The 21,125-nt window shown below is 45.9% G+C and overlaps 1 protein-coding gene across 2 annotated transcripts in view; it reads left to right on the top strand.

The window, feature by feature from the left end:
- Positions 1-10,284: 10,284 nt before the first annotated feature.
- Positions 10,285-21,125, top strand: part of IMMP2L (inner mitochondrial membrane peptidase subunit 2) — a 126,503-nt gene continuing 115,662 nt past the window's right edge. For both annotated transcript variants that reach the window (XM_032220777.1, XM_032220778.1), the window contains exons 1-2: positions 10,285-10,545; positions 15,474-15,611. In XM_032220777.1, coding sequence (XP_032076668.1) covers positions 15,486-15,611 — 126 coding nt within the window. In that variant the 5' untranslated portion in view covers positions 10,285-10,545; positions 15,474-15,485. The remainder of the gene's footprint in view (positions 10,546-15,473; positions 15,612-21,125) is intronic.

The following is a 21,125-nucleotide window of genomic DNA, read 5'->3' as shown; positions in this document are numbered from 1 at the left end:
CTTGGAGAATAAATCAGTAACAATCCAGATTACTGTGTTTCCTTGACTCTCCGGAAGCTCAACAATGAAATCCATAGAGATCTCCTTCCACGGGGCCTCCGGGTGAGCCACCACGTGGAGCAATCCTTGGGGTTTTCCCGGAGGGCGCTTCACAGCGGCACAAACAGGACAACTAGCCACGTAAGACTCAATGTCTTTTTTCAACGAAGGCCACCAAAATTGTCTCTTAACCAGGTGCAAGGTTTTGACGAATCCAAAGTGTCCAGCCATGCGAGAGTCATGAGCCCATTGGATGATGGACGCAGGGACGTATAATTTTGCACCAATCCAAGCCAATCCATCTTTCATGGTGCATTCATTCATGTGTTGTTGGAACCATTCATCCTTTGTAAGGGCTCCCTTTAGGTCAGAAATAAAGTCTTTCATGACCTCTAGGTTTGAAGTTGTCTGACTTCTAATGACAACAGGAGCAGCCAGACTTCTTGTGGGAATGACAGGTTGGACCACACTGAGCTTTGAACAGTTGTATTGCGGAAGCCTGGACAAAGCATCAGCCATAAAATTCTTTCCTCCCGGAATGTATTTCAAAGTAAAATTGAACCTATTGAAATGTTGAGCCCAGCGCATCTGTTTGGCTTCCTGGGTTTTTTTTAATGCCTCCAAGTTCTTATGGTCAGTCCACACCTCAAAAGGGTGTTTAGCGCCCTCTAGAAAGTGGCGTCAGGTCATCAAAGCCCAACGAACAGCAAAAGCCTCCTTTTCCCAAATAGCCCAACGTCTCTCAGTGTCAGTCAGCTTGAGAGAGGTGTAAGCGCAGGGTTGTAATTTACCTTGGGCATTTGCTTGAAGTAGAACTGCCCCCACCGCCACATCACTGGCATCAGCCTGGACCACAAAAGGCGCGCCCATGTCTTGGTGTTTCAGGACCGCAAACAGGCGTTTCAACTTTTCGAAAACAGCCTGACACTCCATAGTCCAGTTCAATGGTTTGCTAGGTTTGGGCTTAGCTCCTCCTTTCGATTTAAGGAGGTTAGTGATAGGGAGAGCTATCTTAGTGAACGAGGGAATAAATTGACGATAGAAGTTAGCAAACCCCCAAAACCTCTGCAATTGCTTACTTATGTGTGGGGCCTCCCATTCGGTGACAACTTTGACCTTAGCTGGGTCCATTTCTATCCCCTTGTGGGAGATCCGATAGCCCAGGTAATCAACCCTCTCCGGATGAAATTCACACTTGGACAATTTGGCATAAAGTTCTGCAGCACGGAGTTTCTTCAGAACAGTGCGAACAAGCTTTACGTGTTCTTCACGTGTTTCTGTGTAAATAAGGATATCATCTAAATAGACCATCACGCCTTTGTAAAGATGGTTATGCAAAACCTCATTAATGAGTTGCATGAAGACCCCTGGAGGCCAAATGGCATCACTCGAAACTGGAAACAACCAAGGGGACAGTTGAAAGCAGTCTTCCATTCATCTCCCTCCTTAATTCTGACCGGATAGTATGCTTCCCGTAGATCCAATTTAGTGAAAATCTTCCCCTTCCCCAGTTGGGCTAGCATGTCCTTCATTAGTGGTAAAGGGTAGAGCTTTTGGGCAGAGATGCAGTTCAAGTTTTTGAAATTCACACATAATCTGAAGGAGCCATCTTTCTTCTCTCTGAACAATACTGGGGCAGCTACCTTGGGCCTCGCTGGTTCAATGAAGCCCCTTTCCAAGTTTTTATCAATGAATTTCCTCATTTTGTCCATTTCTCTAGGGGTCATTGAATATATTTGGGGTTTTGGGAGCTTCACCCCAGGTAAAATATCAATGGTGCAATCTGTGGCCCTATGAGGGGGCAACTTATTAGAAGATTTCTCACTGAAAACATCTTTCAGGTCCCAATATTCCTTCGGAATTTTTTCCTCCCCCTCAATTTTTTATTGCCCTCTGGCCGTCATCAGACTCCGAAGCCTCCATCTTCCCCTCAGGGGGTGTGGCAGACCGAATCCGCAACCAGCCATCTCTCCAGTTAATGCGTGGGTTGCATCTACGGAGCCAGGGGAGTCCTAAAATAAGGGGCCGGTCCATCCCTGGGGCCACAATAAAAGTTATCATTTCCTGTTGGGTTCCCAGCCACATCTCGATGGGTTCAGTAGAAAAATGAGCAGGACCGCCCCCCGCAATAGAGCCATCTAATTGGCAAAAAGCAACTGGGATTTTTAAAGCTCTTTGTTTCAAGCCCATTTTCTCAACTATTTCAGAGCTTATAATGCAACGTGAGCAACCAGAATCTAAAAGAGCCAGAATTTTCTCTTTTGTGTCAGAAGAGGGCACTCTAAGCTCAACTGGGATAAGCATGGATCCCGAGCAGGAACTTACCCAGTAGTCAGTGTCCTTATAGTCACTGTCGTCAGACGAGCTGGGGCTTCTGCTTCCCTCTTCCTCTGGCTCGAAGCGTCGAGAAATCTCCTCCCCTCTCAAAGCAGGTTCTTTTTTCTTGCCGGGAGGCTTCTCAGGTTTCTTCTCCCTCCGGGGTGGGGGTGGAGCGGAGTGGGTCAGCTTAACTCGGCAATTCACAGCACGGTGCCCCTCCTTCCCACAGCGGAAGCAGGTGGAGGGCTTGGGCTTGCCTGTGAAATCTCCCCTTCCCCCTTTCTGCACCTTTGGGAGGGGAGATTTAGTGGGGGGAGGGGAATCCTCAGCTTCTCCCTCTTCCTTGTAATGAAGTCCAGCCAAATCAACCTCAATATCTGTAGCATGTTCGTACCACGGTTCTAAGTCGCGGGGAATTCGTCTGTTTACGCACTGCTGGTAAATGTCTTTGTTCAAGCCATCTGCGAATTGATCTAACAAGGCTTCTTCAGACCATCCCCTCATATAAGCTGATAATTCTTGTACATATTCAAATTCCTGTACGTATGCAGGCAGAGTACTTTTCCCCTGTCTGAGGCTCGTAAATTTTAGCCTAGCTCGGCGCTCGATGAGAGGGTCATCAAAACGTCTCCTCATTGCTGCCATAAAGTCATCAAAATTCCTCAGGAGAGGGGAGTCATTATTATGTAATTCGACCATCCAGTCAGCTGCTTTCTTCTCTAGGGTCATTAACACTATTCTTACTTTGGCTTCATCAGAGTCCAGGTCAGGCCCATATATTTGCATATAATTCCAGATCTGAATTATAAACAACCCCAAGCCGCTGGTTCTCCATCATACTTTACGATTAAGGGTGGGAGCTTAACCATCCGGCGTCACCTGCCCCCCCGCTCTCAGAATGTCTCTAGCTGCAGGGGGAGAGGTCGGTGCTGGGTTTTATTGTGCACATCCCCCTTCGCCACCCCCCCCAGTCTCCCTTAAGCTAAGCAATGGGTACCTTCTCTCTAGTTCCTCCGCCGGTTCCCTATCTACAGCACTCTCTCGAGCTCGGTGTTCACCCCAAGCCTCTTCAAAGAGTTTCATGGCTTGGGACATCTTGTAGTCTTCATCCTTAGAGCCATGCCAGTCAGCAGCTGGTTTCCTGGGCCTCCTCCTCGTGACTCCAGTTAGTGGTTCATCAGGTTCTTCTTTCTGTCCCACTCCCCAAGTCCACCTGGATCGAACAGTAGGTTCCTCCACTCTCAAATCAGCCAGCATTTCTGTTAATGATGGTGCTGCCGTTGCACCCATTTCTTCTTCCTGGTCGCTGTCGTGTAGACATCTTTTTTTTTCTTCTGTGAGGGCACCCCCCTCAGAAGGTGTTCGCTCCGGGTTGGGTGCGAGGTGAGACTCAGCTTACTGTCAGGTGCTGCTTCATTTAATAATCAGGAAAGAAACCACTCAACTCCATTCTTAGAATTAAGTGTACTTTTACTAATTACAAACGATAAGTAGCAAGGCAAAGCTGAGTCTGGGTAAATTGGCGCAAAAGCAATGGATATCATGTATAATTCAATCCTCTCCCCTTGGCACCCCATTCCATAGTCCAATAATAATTCACCCAACTGTCAGGTGGGAGATATCTTCAAAAAACATCATCAAGCTGGAATGCTGGACAGTTGGCCTTGGCGGGAAACTCCCTTCCTCCACATGCGCAGAGAGATGGTCAGGACAGCTTCTAATAACACTCCTCCAGCACATAATGATTCCCCTCCCAAATACCATGCCCCCCCTCCCCGTTTCAATGGCAGCCGAAGCAGCAGCGAAGCAGAGGCTGACAACCACAATCTACTTCTTAGTAAGCTAGAAAAATGTGGAATAGACAAATCACCACCAGATGGATTTGTAGCTGGCTGGAAACCATACTCAACCAGTAGTCCTTAATGGTACTACTTCCACACACAGAGAAGTAAGCAGTGGAGTACCACAAGGCTCCATCTTAGGCCCAGTACTCTTCAATATCTTCATCAATGACTTAGATGAGGGAATAGAAGGGAAACACATCAAATTATTCAAACTAATCTCCAAAATACCAGAGGGTAGAACAAGAAGCAATGGGTGGAAACTAATCAAAGAGAGAACCAACTTAGAACTGAGAGAAATTTCCTGACAGTTAGAACAATTAATCAGTGGAACAGAAGTTGCCTCCAAAAGTTGTGAAAGCCCCAACACTAGAAGTCTTTAAGATGTTGGATAGCCACCTGTCTGAAATGGTATAGGGTTTCCTGCCTAGGCAGGAGGTTGGGCAAGAAGACCTCCAAGGTCCCTTCCAATTCTGCTATTGTATTAAATTTACAGATGATTCTAAACTGGCAGGAATAGCCAACACCCCAGAAGATAAGCTCAGGATCCAAAAATATATTGACAAACTTGAACAATGTGCCCTATCCAACAAAATGAATTTTACTGTGGAGAAAAGCAAAGTATTATATTTAGGCAGGAAAAATCAAAGGTATAAATACAGAGTAGGTGAGGCTTAACAGCTCCAGTCTTCCTTCTATAGTAAACAGCCTCAAGCAGAAGCTTGAAGAGGCTGGTCTTTAGGAATGGAGATTTTGTATCCTTTCAGAAAAACTGGGCCAATCTTTCATAAGCAGACTCCAAATAAGCAACACAATAGGCAGCCAAAGCTGACAAGATTAGTTCAGACAAACAGCTAGGATTTGCATTTCCTCTTTTGCCTGTAGAGCCAGCCATGACCGCTACATGACCCCACAGGAATCTGACAACAGCCATTAAAATATTGAAGGACATATTCTTGCACAGTGTAGCACAGTGTAGGAAGAAAAATCCACCTCATTCATTTCCAAGCTGGGAGAAAGGTGCTGGGAATAAAATGGAGGGCGATTGGAAAAAAAGTTCATTGATGAGCAGAACCAACAACAGCATGTGGTTTTGGGGCAGCTGACAAATTAGCTTGATGAGTGAAAGGAGTTTCATAGTTTCCTAAATGCTGCAGGGGTTATGTAATGAAGTGAGCCTGGTGCCTTTTGCTATTCTAAGGGTGGTATGTTAATCCTACTATGTCCTAAAAGGCCATGTCCTGTTCATTGAATCTGGATGGGGGAAGGATGTATATTTTAATCCCATCACTGGAGGTGAAGGTATTTTGTTTGTGAATAGCCTGGGCCCAGGATTTCTTAATGGGCCCCAAATCTCCATCTCAATATTTCTGCTGGAAGCTGTTTTAACTATGCAGGAAACTGGGGCTGCATTTTGCCTCTAAGATAGGGTGACCAGACGTCCCGCATCTGGTGGGACAGGCACGACTTTTCATCATTTTTCCCATGTCCCGCCCGCTTCTCAAAAAACCCCGCTTTATTTTGGTGCTTGCTGGCTCCCCCGCCCATCATCAGCTGCCGCTAGCTCGCTTGTTCTGTTCCCCCATCTATTCTATCTACACTAAAAATCTAAGCCAGCCCAGCCTGCCGCTCACTGATTGGCCTGGACTCCAGCCAATCAGTGAGCTGGCTGGGATGGAAAACGTGGCGTGCTTAAAGTTTTCCATCCCAGCCAGCTCACTGATTGGCTGGAGTCCGCTTAGCATGCCGCATGAGTTGCAGGAGTCTCCATTTCATTTTGCCTTCGCGGCCATTTGCTTTGTTTTGCTGCTTCACTGGTGAGTAAACCGGGAATTAGTAACCTGCGCGGGGTTAGTGAAACAGCTGCCGCCGCCCTCTTCCCCTTCCCTGTGTGCGAGAAAGGCGCCCGCTCGCCAAGCGCCACCGCACTGGTTCCTTCGCGCCCCTCCCACCCCTCTGCCTCCTCAGACCTCCACGCAAGAGCGGCGGAGTGAACGAGCGGCCATGGCCGTCGTTTTAAACGAGGCTCCGCTCGCTGCTCATCCCGCTCCGAGCTGGGAAAGGGGCGCTTTGGCAGGGCTTCCACAGCGCCCCCAAGGACCGTCGCGCGAGGTCGTCTGCTGCTGCTGCTGAGGGCCTTTAGTAACCTGCTCGGGGTTAGTGAAACAGCCGCCGCTGCCCTCCTCCCCTTCCCTGTGTGCGAGAAAGGCGCCTGCTCGCCAGCCCGCGCCAGCCCGCTCACCCTTGGGCTCCGGGGACAGTACCTTCCCAGCTCTGCTGCTGCCGCGCTGCTTCCTTTGTGCCCTGCGGAGTTTTCCCTGTGTCTCCCAGGTCGCGCCCGTCCTGTGTGCGAGAAACTCCACAAGGAGTGAAGGAAGGCGCTGGGGAGGTGCTGCCCCGGGAGCCTAAGGGTGGGCGGGCGGACTGGCGAGCGGGCGCCTTTCCCTGTGTCCCCCAGGTGTGGTTGGGAGGGAAAAGCGCTTGGCGCGAAGGACTTTCTTCCAACCAGCGGAACCCCCAATCGCCAGGGGCATCGGACTCCAAATCCCATCGAAGGAATCCCCACTCGCCAAGATCGTAGGACTCCAAGTCCCATCCCCTCCACCCGTCCCTGCCAGCGCAGCCCCTGGCGCAATTGGGCTGCGATCGGCGGGCGTCCCTGCTGCAATCTGCGCCGCCCGCCGCATCAGCCGGAATCTAATTCAAGAGATCTTAATCTTGACAGCGTTGTTGGAATCTGCGGGTGAAGAAATTACTTTAATCAGTGGGGTAAAGTTCTTTCTTTCGCTCGCCTGAGCTCTGATGTGGGGGAAAGAGAGGACTTTCCTTATGCCCGCATCAGAGCTGGGGGGGAGGGGGGAGAAAGGACTTTACCCCACTGATTAAAGTAATTTCTTCACCACAGATCCCAACAATGCTGTCAAGATTAAGATCTCTTGAATTAGATTCCGCTGATGAGGCGGGCGGCGCGGATTGCAGCAGGGATGACCACCGATTGCAGCCCGGCTGCGCTGGCGGGGACGGGCGGGGGGGATGGGACTCCCCACTTGCCAAGATCGTAGGACTCCAAGTCTCATCCCCTCTGCCCGTCCCCACCAGCGCAGCCCCTGCCACATCAGCCGGAATCTAATTCAAGAGATCTTAATCTTGACAGCGTTGTTGGGATCTGCGGGTGAAATTACTTTAATCAATGGGGTAAAGTTCTTTCTCCCCCCCCCCAGCTCTGATGCGGGTGTAAGGAAAGTCCTCTCTTTCCCCCTCATCAGAGCTCGGGCGAGCGAAAGAAAGAACTTTACCCCACTGATTAAAGTAATTTCTTCACCGCAGATCCCAACAACGCTGTCAAGATTAAGATCTCTTGAATTAGATTCTGCTGATGCGGCAGGCGGCGCGGATTGTAGCAAGGACGGCCGCCGATCGCAGCCCGATTGTGCCAGGGGGTTCAGCTGGTTGGAAGAAAGTCCTTCTTCGCGCCAAGCGCTTTTCCCTCCCAACCGCACCCCTCTCGCGTTCTTCGGCCCGCTGGACCAATGGGGGCCCGGGGTAGGCGGAGCCCGGCGAGCCTCCCGGGCCGAGAAATTGGAAGGAGCGAAGTTGCGAACGCTCCGAGGAGTAAAGCGCCGCGCTCGGAGGAAGTAGCGGCACATGATTGGAGCGGGAAGAGGGGCTGAGTTGGGGCATCCTCGGCATCCCCTGGGTGATCTCCGGGCCCCCGGCTTCCACATCTCCTCTGCTATGGGGAGACGTGCATAATAATGTCGTAAGCCGCCCGGAGTTACCTGTGTGTGAGGTGGGCTGCCCTATGCATTTGCATGTGTGCGCTGGAGAGAGAGTGAAAAAGAGAGGGAGAAATAATTATATTAATTAGATAGAATTCTGGGAGTTGAAGTCCACATACTTTCAAGTCTTCAAGGTGGAGAAACACTGAGATAGATGATAATGAGATGAGGGAGGGAGAGGGAGAGGGAGAGAGAGAGAGAGAGAAAGAGAGAGAGAGAGAGACCATAACTAGATAGACAGATAGGCAGGCAGATAGACGGATGGATAGAGAGAAAGATAGGTAGGCAGGCAGATAGATGGATGGAGAAAGAGAGGGGGAAAGAGGGAGAGGGATACCATAACTAGATAGACAGATAGGCAGGCAGATAGACAGACGGATGGATGGATGGATAGAGAGACGATGTGTATAATTAAGGTCACCAGATGTCCCTAGCGAGGCCGCGGGCTGGCATTAACCGCCGCGGCCAGCTCCCTCCCCCCCCCCAGTCAAAGGTGTCCCTCTTTACCAATCTGAAAATCTGGTCACCTTACTCTAAGAGCACGTTTCTCCATTTAGAATAGAATAGAATAGAATTCTTTATTGGTCAAGTGTGATTGGACACACAAGGAATTTGTCTTTGGTGCATATGCTCTCAGTGTACATAAAAAGACATTCATTAAGAATCCTAAGGTACAACCCTTAATGATAGTCATATGGCACAAATAAACAATCAGGAAACAATAAAAAAAACTTTTTTGTCTAGTTGTCTTGGTGCTCTATAGTGTCATTTTGAGGGTAGGAGTTGAAACAATTTATGTCCAGGATGCGAGGGGTCTGTAAATATTTTCACGGCCCTCTTTTTGACTCGTGCAGTGTGCAGGTCTTCAATGGAAGGCAGGTTGGCAGTAATTGTTTTTTCTGCAGTTCTGATTATCCTCTGAAGTTTGTGTCTGTCTTGTTGGGTTTGGCAGAACTAAACCAGACAGTTATAGAGGTGCAGATGACACTCAATAATTTATCTGTAGAACTGTATCAACAGCTCCTTGGGCAGTTTGAGCTTCCTGAGTTGGTGCAGAAACAACATTATTTGTTGTGCTTTTTTTATTATGTTTTTGATGTTAGGTGTCCATTTTATGTCTTGAGATATGATAGAACCTAGAAATTTGAAGGTCTCTACTGTTGATACTGTATTGTCTAGTATTGTAAGAGGTGGTAGTATGGGAGGGTTTCTCCTAAAATCTACCACCATTTCTATGTTTTTAGTGTGTTCAGTTCCAGATTGTTCTGGTCGCACCACAAGACTAGTTGTTCAACCTCCCGTCTGTATGCAGACTCATCGTTATCTCGAATGAAACCAAACACAGTTGTATCATCTGCAAACTTAGTTTAACAGATGGCTCATTTGAGATGCAGTCATTGGTATATAAAGAGAAGTGGAGAGAGCACACAGACCTGGGGGGCTCCTGTGCTAATTGTACAGGTATCTGATGTGATTTTGCCTAGCTTCACCTGCTGCTTCCTGTCTGTTAGGAAGCTAGTGATCCACTTACAAGTGTGTTCAGGTACTGCTAGCTGATTTAGTTTAGTTGAAAGAATGTCCAGTATGATGGTATTGAATGCTGAACTGTCTACAAAAATGTCTACAAAGAGGACCCTTGGGTAGGTCTTTGGAAATTCAAGAGGTTGTAGGATGTAGTGCAGAGCCATATTAACAGCATTATATGTACATCTTATTTGCTTGGTATGCAAATTGCAGGGGGGGTCTAACAGCGGATCCCAAAGAATGCTTAAAAACCCACCTATTCTCAATTCCATTTTATCAGCCACCCCAAAAACAGGCCGCTGTCGCTAGTTTCTGGTTTCCAAATAAACAGATTTGCTTCCCTGCAACCTGCCTCCATTTATTTCCAACACCTTTCTCCCAACTCGGAACTGGACCGGATTTTATTCTTCCAACGTGCATTCTGGCTTTCCATATTCTGCAATCTTTTGCAATCAAAAACAAGGCCTCAAAATTTCAGTCTTCTGGAAGAAGAAGCCACGCGGTCAGAAGGCAGACAGAGAAATTGGTTGTTCTACTACCGAAAATAAAACGCCATACATTTTAGTGTTAAAGGTGCCAAACGATCCCTTTGCAGAAACTTTCCTCCGTTCCCGAACCGCAGCAAAAGTCTGGAGCTGCCTGCTAGCCTCGCCTCTTCTCCCTACGCAATCATCCGAAGGAGACGCAGCGCCGCAGCCTCCAGGGTTTGCAGTTGCCAAGCGCCGCCCCGGGACTCCTCCAGCTGACGGCTGTCACTGGCCAATCCGGGATATTTCCGGACGCGTTTTCGACCTCGACGAGCGGAGCGCGGCGGGAAGGCGCAAAGGACGCGTTGGAGGATTTGGGGCGTTTGCATCTAACGTTCCTGGAAGGCAAGAGGTTGGACAGAGGGTTTGTTTTTGTTTTTCCAATGTGAGCCACCCAACCCGAGCAAGCAAAGAGGCAAAAGCTACAGTTGCTGACTCGTACGGAATGAAGAAGTTGAAATAATATTTTACAAACTATGCTGGTTGGGTTTCCTTATTGTGCAAACCTGCGAGGAGGTATGTTACTTCTGATTTAGTAAACTCCTGATAATGGGGGTGAAGTTCCTCCGCATGCATAGAACACATTTCTTCAACCAGGGAATCTGCAGTTTCCTTCACGTTTTGAATAAAGGAGCAATACTAAATTTTCAGAACAGATAATAGAGAAATGGACAGTGTGTTCATATGAGTAATTTTCGTTCCCTCTTTTTGCGGAAAAAAAGTATAGTACTGTTATGTTCTGATTTCTATTTTGGAGGGTTAAACTTCCAAACTTGAAAAAATAGGTTAAAAAACGGACACATAGTTTACCATAAAATAAACAAACTTCTAAAATTGCTGAAGAAAATTGTGATTTCATTCGTATATTTCAGCCATACACATATATGCAACTTTTTGAATTACACTACAAAATGCCTTGGACTATCTCCTAGTTGGATGGTATTTAAATATACAAAAGCATAACCTTACTATTTTGTAGTTGTTAAATCCAATACTTCCGGACTGTAACCCCTTCGTGTTTAGGTTGCACGAGTATTTTGTATTTTTTGCCTTCAGTGGCATTTTTGTTTTTGTGTCTTTGTTTTTGATGATGAATGCTTTTTTTTTCTGTGCCTTTCTGAGATTTAGCCATTATAAATTGGAATATTATTTTAATTAAATAATATTCCTAAGGTAATTCTATATCATAAAAGTTCTATGGCTGGATTTGCACTTTTGCTAAACCATAATTAATGATAGTTTATTTAATTAGCCATTATTTATGGTTTTTATATAATATGTGAAACTGAGTTTGTAAGTAGTCAATATGCCTTTCAGCTTATTTTGAGGGCCCCTGGAATTCCTTACTGTCAAAATGTGTCATGTTACTATTTGAACACAATTTTGCTTATTTAAAAAAGTATTAAGTCTCTTTAAAGTGATACTTTAAAGTCCCTAAATTGATTTCAATCTCTAATAAAGGCTGAAGTTGTTGCTTCTTGCAAGGAAAAAAAGCTCCTATATGAACTAAAATCTGCAGTATAGCTTAGCATGTTTGAATTAAACTTTAATTGTTATTATTAATGAAACTGAATAGTGCACAGTAGGAAAATGATTTTTTTTCTAGTTTGGTAGCAGATAGCTATGAAACAACAACACAGCACAGTAAAAAGAGAAGAAAACAAAATTGTCCATCCTGATGGTTTTTTTTCTTTTGTCAAACCAACATCTTGGTCATTACCTCATATTATTTTGGGTTTTAAGGCAACTCTCAACCAGGCAAGGACGTCTAGAATTGTTTGAATGGATATAAGGATGTGAATATTTATTAGAGCTGTACAAATTCTTCAACAGAAGCTCTTAACAATGCAGGGAGCAAGCATATGGCCATGTTTATCTCATTAAGGCAGATGTACAATATCTGCTTTCTAAGCTTTTCTTGGCTCTCTGTGCATGGAAATGCATTCTTCACAAAGCAAAAGGGATACATGTACTTGGCTACTTCCAGAAGAAGCTACTTGATTCTGGAAAAAGAATAGAGAGTTGTTGAATATGTGTTCCCTTGAATGCTAAAACACCTTTTCCAAAATATTTGCTCATCTCTAATGAGTATAAGAGTTCAACTCATCTGTATTCAGTGTTTCATACCTAGCACTATTGAAGTATGTAAAATGCTAACCATTGCTAACCATTGATGCCGAAAGTTTTATACCTAAAGAACTCCAAATAGCAATCTTGTATATTTACCTCAGTAGTAATCTATGCTCTTCAATCTTCAATCTAAAAATAGAGCAAACCTCTAACTCCTTGATCACAATTGGATGGAGTAATTGAGTGTTTTTTTTTAATCCATATTAAATGTTCACATATCTACTTCGGCTAGATCTCGTATATACAAAGGCCCATAGATTAGAGGTTCCAAAAGTTAGATTGTTCCATGTATTTATTTGTATGAAACAAATATACATACAATAGCTGGAACAATCTTTTTGAATCTCTAACCTGTGAGTCTCCCTTTGTACATTCAAGCTCTGGACCAAATTAAATGCATGCAAATTAAATGCAGGCATTTAACATCAGCAAATCCATAATTGGCAGTGAGCATGCTGCAAAACAAAATGCTCATTTCAATGCTATCTTTATGCTCAATATCCTATTATTACATTTCCAATAGACTAAAAGTATGCTTCTCTAATCAGACTGGAATCATAACTGGGATGCAACTTTTTAAATTAGATCTGACTATATTATCTATACGCTTGGAGAAACAAAGATTGCTGCTAGATTTTGGTAGGACATTTTTTAATGTTGTTACTTTTTTGATGAGGCAAAGTATCCTTATTCCTAGAATCTTATCTGTGGTATTTATGGATACGTATACCATATTTTTGATATAAGACATACCTTTTTTCCTCAAAAAAGAGGCTGAAAATCTGGGTGCGTGTTATACACCGAATACAGCATTTTTTGCCTCCCGAAGCCCCTCCCCTTCACAAAAATGGTCGTGCATACCCTTATGAAGGCTTTCAGAGAGCTCCTGGGGGCTGGGGAGGGCAGAAATGAGCATAAAATGGGCTGGCTTTGTCCCCCCCAGCCCCCAGCAGCACTCTATAAGCCCCCATAAGGCATTTCTTTGACAAAAAACTGGCCCGTTTTTGTGAAAAACTGGCCATTTTTGCTCATTTTTGGCCCCCTATCCCCCAGGAGCACTCTACAAGCCCCCCCCCCCAGGCTAGTCATGCCTTTTTTTAAAAAAGAAAATGGGCCCATTTTTGCAAAAATCGGGCCATTTTTGGGAGGTTTGCAGAGTGCAAACACTTCCCTCCTTTTGGAAAGCTCTTTAACTGATTGATGAGAATTACATTGATCAAGTGCTGTGCCAGCAGAAACAAAGTCTTAGGTCAGTGATGGCGAACCTATGACACGCGTGTCAGTGCTGACACACGTAGCCATTTGGGGTGACACGCACAGGATTTCATGCGATTCATCCTCGGCTCCTGCACGGCCGCCGAGGATGAAAGAATCTGTGCTGGAGGAATGGGGGGGGGCGGGACGTGTGATCTCCCACGCCCACACTCACTTACTGTATCGCCGCCGCCCCTTTCTGAGCGCAGGGGCTGCTGGTAAGGCGTGCGTGCTGTGCGCACACACGTCATCAGCGCGGCAAGGGAGGACCTGCAGGAGAGGAGCGCGGGAACAGTGCGCGCCTCTCTCCAGTCAGGCCGGCACAGAGAGTCTACTCCTGGGACTGTTGGTTACGACCGCATCACAGCAGGGAACAGCGGAGTGCCAACGGGAACTGTGAGCGCCATTAGCAGCAACTATTGGGGTGCCATGGACTTGTAATTGCCCACAGTAACTGAGATAAGTGAGGGGGAGGTTGTGTTAGCTTGTTAGGCTAGTTAACCCCTAATTGGCTATCTATAATTCTATCTGCTGTCACTGGCCCACTGATGGAGCACCCAAAAAATAAAAAACAAAGGTTAAGTAAAGGGAGTGGTAGTGGCAGTGGCCGACCCTTTCAAGAGACATGGAGCGAGATGTATGGCATTATAGAAAAAAATGGCAGATCATTTTGCGTTCTATGTACTGAAACGGTAGTAAGCAGAACGTGGAATATAAATAGACATTTTGAAACTAATCATTCCCAGCTCTTGGAAAAAAGTGAGGATGAAAGGAGGGAATACATTTCCAGGAAGCTACACCTTTATAAGAGCCAATCTAACTCCATCCTTAAATTTATGAAAGGCTCTACAAATTTAAACTCTGCAAGTTTGAGCATTGCTCACTCCATAGCTCAGCATGCAAAAGCGCTTAACAAAGAAGTTACTAAGCAGGTATGTTAAATAATTTGTTTTTGGTTTATTAAATACAATTATATATTGCAATTATACATTTTTGTAGTTTAAACTATAAATTGCGCAAAATTATGTTTTTGTCGAAGTGACACACAACACGAGTTATGCTCGATTTTTTGCTGATTTTTGACACACCACACCAAAAAGGTTGCCCATCACTGTCTTAGGTGCTGCAGATTGTCAGCGACTTCCTTCTCCAGCACATGGATAAACACACCTGGAAACATCTACCTACCTACTGTATTTCTCTCGTTCCGTCTCTCCCTCCCTCTCCCTCCCAACCTACTCTCTCTCTCTCTCTCCCTACCTACCTACCTACCTACCTACCTACCTACTGTATTTATCTCTCCTTCTCTCCCTCTATCTACCTACCTACTTTTTTAAAAAATTTGCCTCCTCAAAACCTTGGTGCGTCTTATACTCTGGTGCGTCTTATACTCGGGTGTGTCTTATACTCAGGTGCGTCTTATACTCTGAAAAATACGGGTATATACCAGGATGGACTAATCACTAATGGATCTATTGTCTTAATATTGTCCCACAACAACCTTAACTAGCTGCCAGGTTAGAACATCAACCCTCTGATGCCACTAGATAATCATCATTCTTCATACATATATCTTTTGTGTTCATTTCAAATGATTATTTTAGAAATCTGATTAAGATAATCTCTTTTATTTCATCATTTTCTAAATTATTTTTCATCTTCTATTAGATGAGATTGTGTGGTGTAGCATAAAATGAATAGGGTCCTTTCAACTGCATAAGAGAATATGATAACATTTTGGTTTAAGGAAGGAAAGGGAATTTTTATGTTTCCTTTTTGTGAAAAGGAAGGCAGGGAGAAAAATAATGATTTGAAAGCATTCATCTTACTTCTCTTTTCTTCTTGGCCCATTCTGTGCTTTACTCTAATGTCTGGTAAACTTTCTTATAATATACAAAGATATGAATATCTACTAATGAACTAATGAGTTGAAAGGAGGTAAAGTTAACTCAGCCCACATATTTGTTATCATTTTATTATATTTTTGCATTCAACGTTTCTTAAAGTTATTTGTCAGTTCTGAAGTCTAATTTATATTGTCTTTTTATTTTATCTTTCAGATTGTGATACAGATGCAAGACTTTGGGAGAAAGTATATTAAAGCCTTTTTGAAAGGTTTTTTTGTTGCTGTTCCTGTGACTGTCACTTTCCTCGACAGAGTGGCTTGTATAGCGAGAGTAGAAGGGACTTCAATGCAGGTAATTAGGATCTTTTCTGCTGTGTTCATTTTTAGGTACCGTGTTTTCCCGAAAATACAAGCTGCCCCGAAAATAAGTCCTAGCCTGATTTTTTGGGGGTTGGACCTAATATAAGCCCTACCCCCAAAATAAACCCTAGTGAATGGGGTTGGCGTGGCCAGCACAGGAGGCAGCCCTTCTCTTCCCCGTCACCTCACGGCTACTTGGCCCCTTAATTGCAGCCCGTGGATCAGCTCATCCAGTAAGGACCAGGATGTCTGTCTCTTCAAGTGCCTGGAGATTTTTCCAGCATGCTCTTACTAGCCCCAGCCCTGCCCACGGTGCCAGGCAACCTTGCAGCTGAGGCGAATGTGAGAAATGGGCTCCCTTGCAACACCTCCTCTCTGGGCCTTACCTGCCTCAGAAGCCAGGGATCCTGCAGAATCCCGGCCATGTAAGTGCTGCCCAAATCCCCGGGTTGTTCACAACTAGAGCGAGCCATACAGCCTCTCCAACTACCTGCCTGTCCACCACACCTGGGCCTGCTGGGCACTGTCCGCCTCCAACCAAGTGGCGGGGAGGCTTCGGTACAGTGCCCTTTGCTACCCTGGCAAAGGCGAAGCGGAAGCAGGTGGGAGAGCATGGGGGGCTCCTCCAATGGCTTCCCCAGCCCCGGCACTGCTGGCTGTGGCCCATACAGGAAGTGTGGGTATGGGTTGAGCTTGGCGTTTCACCTTCCTGCCTTTTGCAAACTTTTGGCTGCACACAAGGAAAGCAGAAGTAGCAGAGACCTGGCTTGTTTCTGTCCCCCAAACTCCACGCAGGAATGGGAGCACCGTCGTGAGGTTTGTCATACCGGTTAAGCCTCTTGGAGCAGGACCCTGCAAGACTTGTGGCGTTGCACCTGTGAACAGCACCACAACTACGAGCTTCACACCGGTGCAGCTAGTGTCCTGCTGCTCGTGACTGCACTGGTATGTCGAACAACAAGCGCACAACAAGTGTTCCAATGTTCTGCTCCAAAATGCTACGCCAGCGCGACGAGTCTCACAAAGACTCATTTCTGGCAGAGTTTGGGGGAGAGAAAGAAAGACCAGGGTCTTCACTGCTTGTTCTGAAAATATTTGAGAATCCGATCAGAGAGAAGGGGTACGGATTTCCATGCCTTCCTTTATGGGAGGTTGCTTCACACCTGCGACATCAGAAGGAGCCCTGTGAGGAGATGCTGCTGCTGTCCACAGAGACACAGAGCGAAGTTCATTGAAGACACTCACCCCTGGAGATGAATCAGGCGCTTTGCTGGAAAAGCCACCCCACTCCAGCCCAGGCTTCCTAAATCTCTTGCTTTCCAGATTGTCCCGTCACGAAGAAAGCCCAACCCGACGCAGACGCTACCTCCAGCCACCTCTTTGTCATGGTGGGGGTGGTAGAATTCCTGCACATCGGCGGCCTCGTCTCTCTGCAGGGCTCCTTCTGATGTCACAGGTGCAAAGTGACCACGTAAAGGAAGGCATGGGAATCCGTAACCCTTCTCTCTGGTCAGATTCTCAAATATTTTCAAGCAAAACACTGCTGAGAGAGGGAAGTATCTCTCTCCCCCTCCCTCACCAAACTTTGCATGTAGGCATGAAGTTTCACAAAGCTCCTTAATCTGCGGCTGCTGGTTCCCTCGCTTTGTGCTTTTTATACACATACCAACATACCCACCCTCCCTGGTGCTGCCCTTTCCCACTGCCAAGACTCCATTTCTGATGAAAGAAGAGTGCTGGGACAGCACTGGATTTTCCCTCCATCCTGGCTCCTCTCAGCCTCGACTTGGCTCCTGAAAGCCTGCAGGCCACTTTTCTGATTGAGCTGTGCCAGAGTTTGGTTCTGGGAGAGAGACCCTTGGAGAGCCGAAAAAGGGGGGGGGGGGAGATAAGGACAAGGGGCATGGCGAAACTGATCGCTTCCCCTTTGCTTTGTCTCCCAAAAGTGCTCCTTGAGTATGGCGACTTTGGCAGCAGAAGATGTGCCCATGCCTCTGGCACCTTGCAATGACCTTCTCTATTGTAGCAGCAGCTACTGGTATCCACATTTCTTTTACTGTTATTTCGTCCTGATCCACGTGGCCCAGTATGGTGTTAAAAGTTAACATTTCAGAAATGTCACCGTAGCTGCGCAGATCTCCTTGTGCAACGCTCTGCCACAGCTTCAGAGCAAACCTGCCTTTCCTGCACAGGATTGCAAGACTGGAGGCTACAAAGCCATGGAGGGAGCATTTTTGGATGTGCGTCTGTGCAGGGCTCCTCTTTGAAAGAATGATCTACAGGTGTGTGTGGGGGGGAAAATTTTCCTGCATATCATCCTAGCTGCGGAGGAAAGGCACCCTGAACGGCACCTGCAAACCTGTTGTTTCGTGGATGGTGGGATGGCCTGCTGTGACCCTTCAGGAAGCTGGCATGACAGGCCACTTGCCCCACACCCTGCCTTATCCGTTAGATGGGGGTTGGTGGGAAATAAGACCTTTCCGAAAATAAGGCTAAGCACTTATTTCGGAGGTCAAAAGAAAATAAGACCCAGTCTTATTTTCGTAGAAACACGGTATAAAGGCCTGAATTAGAACTAAGAGGCAATCCAATTTGAAGGGCAAGATAAAAATGTAATTTCTGGTACTAGAAAGATAAAACTCCCTTTTTGGGGGTTTGTCATAACTTCAAGTGGTTGCTAAGTGATTGGTCATAAGCTTAGGACTACCTGTATGTGACTGTCAGGATTGTATATAATACACCTCTAGCTATTCTGCACCTTTTGAGACAAAATGTGGCCTATCTTATGTTCAAATGCTTTTAAATATTCCAGCTAAAAACAGACAGTTGGTAAGCACATTGACAGTTCTGAGCTAAGGTGTATTGATATCATTTTAAGATTGTAATGCAGATGATATTTGTGATATGCAAAGTAACAGTCATTATTTTTGGAACAGTTGTAGAGAGTAGCGTTTACAGTGATTGAGTTGTAAATTATTTTAAAACATTACAATAATGGATAATTTGAGAAGAATATTATTAATATCAAAATGAAGATACTGTTTTCTTTTTTTCTTTTACTTGAGCAAGGAAAATGTTATTAGTTCCCAAATACATCAGAGTGGATTCAATTTTTTTACTACCAGTTCTGTGGGTGTGGCTTGGTGGTCATGGGACTGGGTGAGTGTGGTCAACTCAATGTCACTCACGTCAAGGGGTGCCTCACCTGGCCTCTCCCCTCCCAGGCATTCCTTGCCACACCCATCCTCAACATATCTATAGTTCTGTAAAAATGTTCACCTTTTTTCAACTTTATTATCTACATACTATAGATGTTCTTTCACGGACCACTGAAAGGAGGAAATGGCTCACATGCTTTGCACAAAAATGTGATAGTCACAGGCTTTTAAGAGTGGATAGGCAACAAGCTGCCAGAAAGAAGAGGGAGGGGGGCAATGTATTTTCCAAAGTACCAGAAGGCAAAACAAGAAGCAGTGGATGGAAACTGAACAAAGAGAGAAGCAACCTAAAACTAAGGGGAAACTTCCTGAAAGTGAGAACAATTAACCAGTGAAATTGTCTCCAAATGTTCTGGATGCTCAATCACTAGAAGTAAATACTGGGCAGCCATTTCTCTGAAATGACATAGGGTTTCCATCCAAGGTCCCTTCTAAGTGTTATTCTGTTATTCTGACACCTTTCCCAGGACCTCTACTCAGAGTTTGGCATCCTCAGTTTTCCTGCCTGAGCAGGAGGTTGGACTAGAAGAACCTCCAAAGTCCCTTTCAACTTATTCCTGAGCTAAATAGCTAAGAATTAAAGAGCTGCCTCTAGACATTCATTTTAATAAGATTTTTAGAAACCTGCAGTTGAAAGTTCTTCATGTCTCCTTACCCTGAAGACCCAAATTCATTTGGAATTTAATCCCAAACTGATTGGCCTGGCCCAGAAGTGGCATGTCTCCCTTCATGGGCTGGATCCGTGACCTGACCTTGGAAGGCAAGTGGGCATGGGGGACCACCGGGAAGGCTGCATGGAAGGTAGGCAAGCATGGCATGGCCGCGTGGAATGGAGTAGGCTGCTAGCTCCTTTCTCCATAGCCAGGCGGCCCCAACATGCTTGCCTGCCTTCCATGTGGCCTTCTCGGCAGTCCCCGTGGCCAGGCCCACTTGCCTGCCTTCACAAGCTGGCCATGGGGATGCCGGGACGGCTACATGGAAGGCAGGCAAGAATGTTGGGACCACCCGGCCATGGGGAAGGGAGTAGAGGAGGCCTTCGCAAGCAGGCCTGGCCATGGGAACCGCCGGGAAGGCCGTGTGGAAGGCAGGGAAGCATGGCAGGGCCATGGCCCGTGGGGAAGGGAGTAGGGGAAGCAGGCTGGGACAGTGGGGGGGGGAGAGGCAGCTAGCTAGACTGTGGCTTCCAGGCTTACCTGGAAGGCAGATCAGGGCCGCTCAGTTGGGACACAATACTTCAGGCAGGCAAGCTGCAGAGTAGAGACTGCGCAAGCGAGGACTCACACAGTAGAAGTGAGGAGTGACTGAGTGGGATGAGCAAGCATTGAGCAGGTGGGGCGAGTGAGCGTTGAGTGGGCAGGCAGGGTGGGTGAGCGGTGGGTGGATGGGGCAAGCAAGTAGCAATCGGGTGGGGGGGTGGGGCCAGCCAAAGGTCACTGGGTTCAGCAACCCAGAGCAAATTTTCTCCATCGGTTTGCGCGAACTGGGTGAATACCACCTCTGCAATCTGCCAAACTGCTGGCAACCTGTGATCGGCAGAAGTAGCCTGCAGTACTGCATTCTATCCACTGCGCCACTGCTGTGATTTATGTTTCAGAACGGTTTTGTTGACAAAAAGCAATATGGAAATAACTTGCAAAATAAAAATACAATTTTTGGAACAGAACTTTTTTATTTTTTCTTTAAAAAAAACCCAAATATGTCATCATTTGTCAATCATTAAGACATTGAAGTACAATTTTTTTGTTGTGTGTACCCCTCCCTCCCTCCACCCCCCCACCCCCCCTCCTCCTTCCCCCCCCCCCGACTTCCCAGAACCCGTACACGGTATAGATTTTTAACTAACACAGTCTAAAATCTATTGAGAAAAAAGAAATAAAGAAATTAATGACATTCTAGATTGACCTTAGCTTCTTCTTACTGAACTGACTTTTAACAGTTTAAATCATTTCTGATCTTAAGCATAGGCTAACTGGAATTTCTTAGTCCCGTATTTATTTTGTATATAATCAATCCATTTTTTCCAGTCTCGTTTATATCTCTCATTTGAATGATCTTTGAGATATGCCGATATTTTAGCCATTTCAGCTAAGTTTGTTACTTTCAATGTCCATTCTTGGATTGTAGGCAAGTCTTCCTTCTTCCAATATTGCGCCACCAACAGTCTTGCTGCAGTTATCAGGTGCAGAATCAAATTGGTCTCTACCACTGTAAAGTCAGTACATATACCTAGTAAAAATAACTGAGGACTAAACTTTATCCTTCTTTTAAAAACATTTTGCATGACCCAC

Source organism: Thamnophis elegans, chromosome 7, assembly GCF_009769535.1.
Source record: "Thamnophis elegans isolate rThaEle1 chromosome 7, rThaEle1.pri, whole genome shotgun sequence".
Lineage (NCBI taxonomy): Eukaryota > Metazoa > Chordata > Lepidosauria > Squamata > Colubridae > Thamnophis > Thamnophis elegans.
Note: the sequence above shows the minus strand (reverse complement) of the source record. Positions and strands in the feature narration are given on the sequence as shown.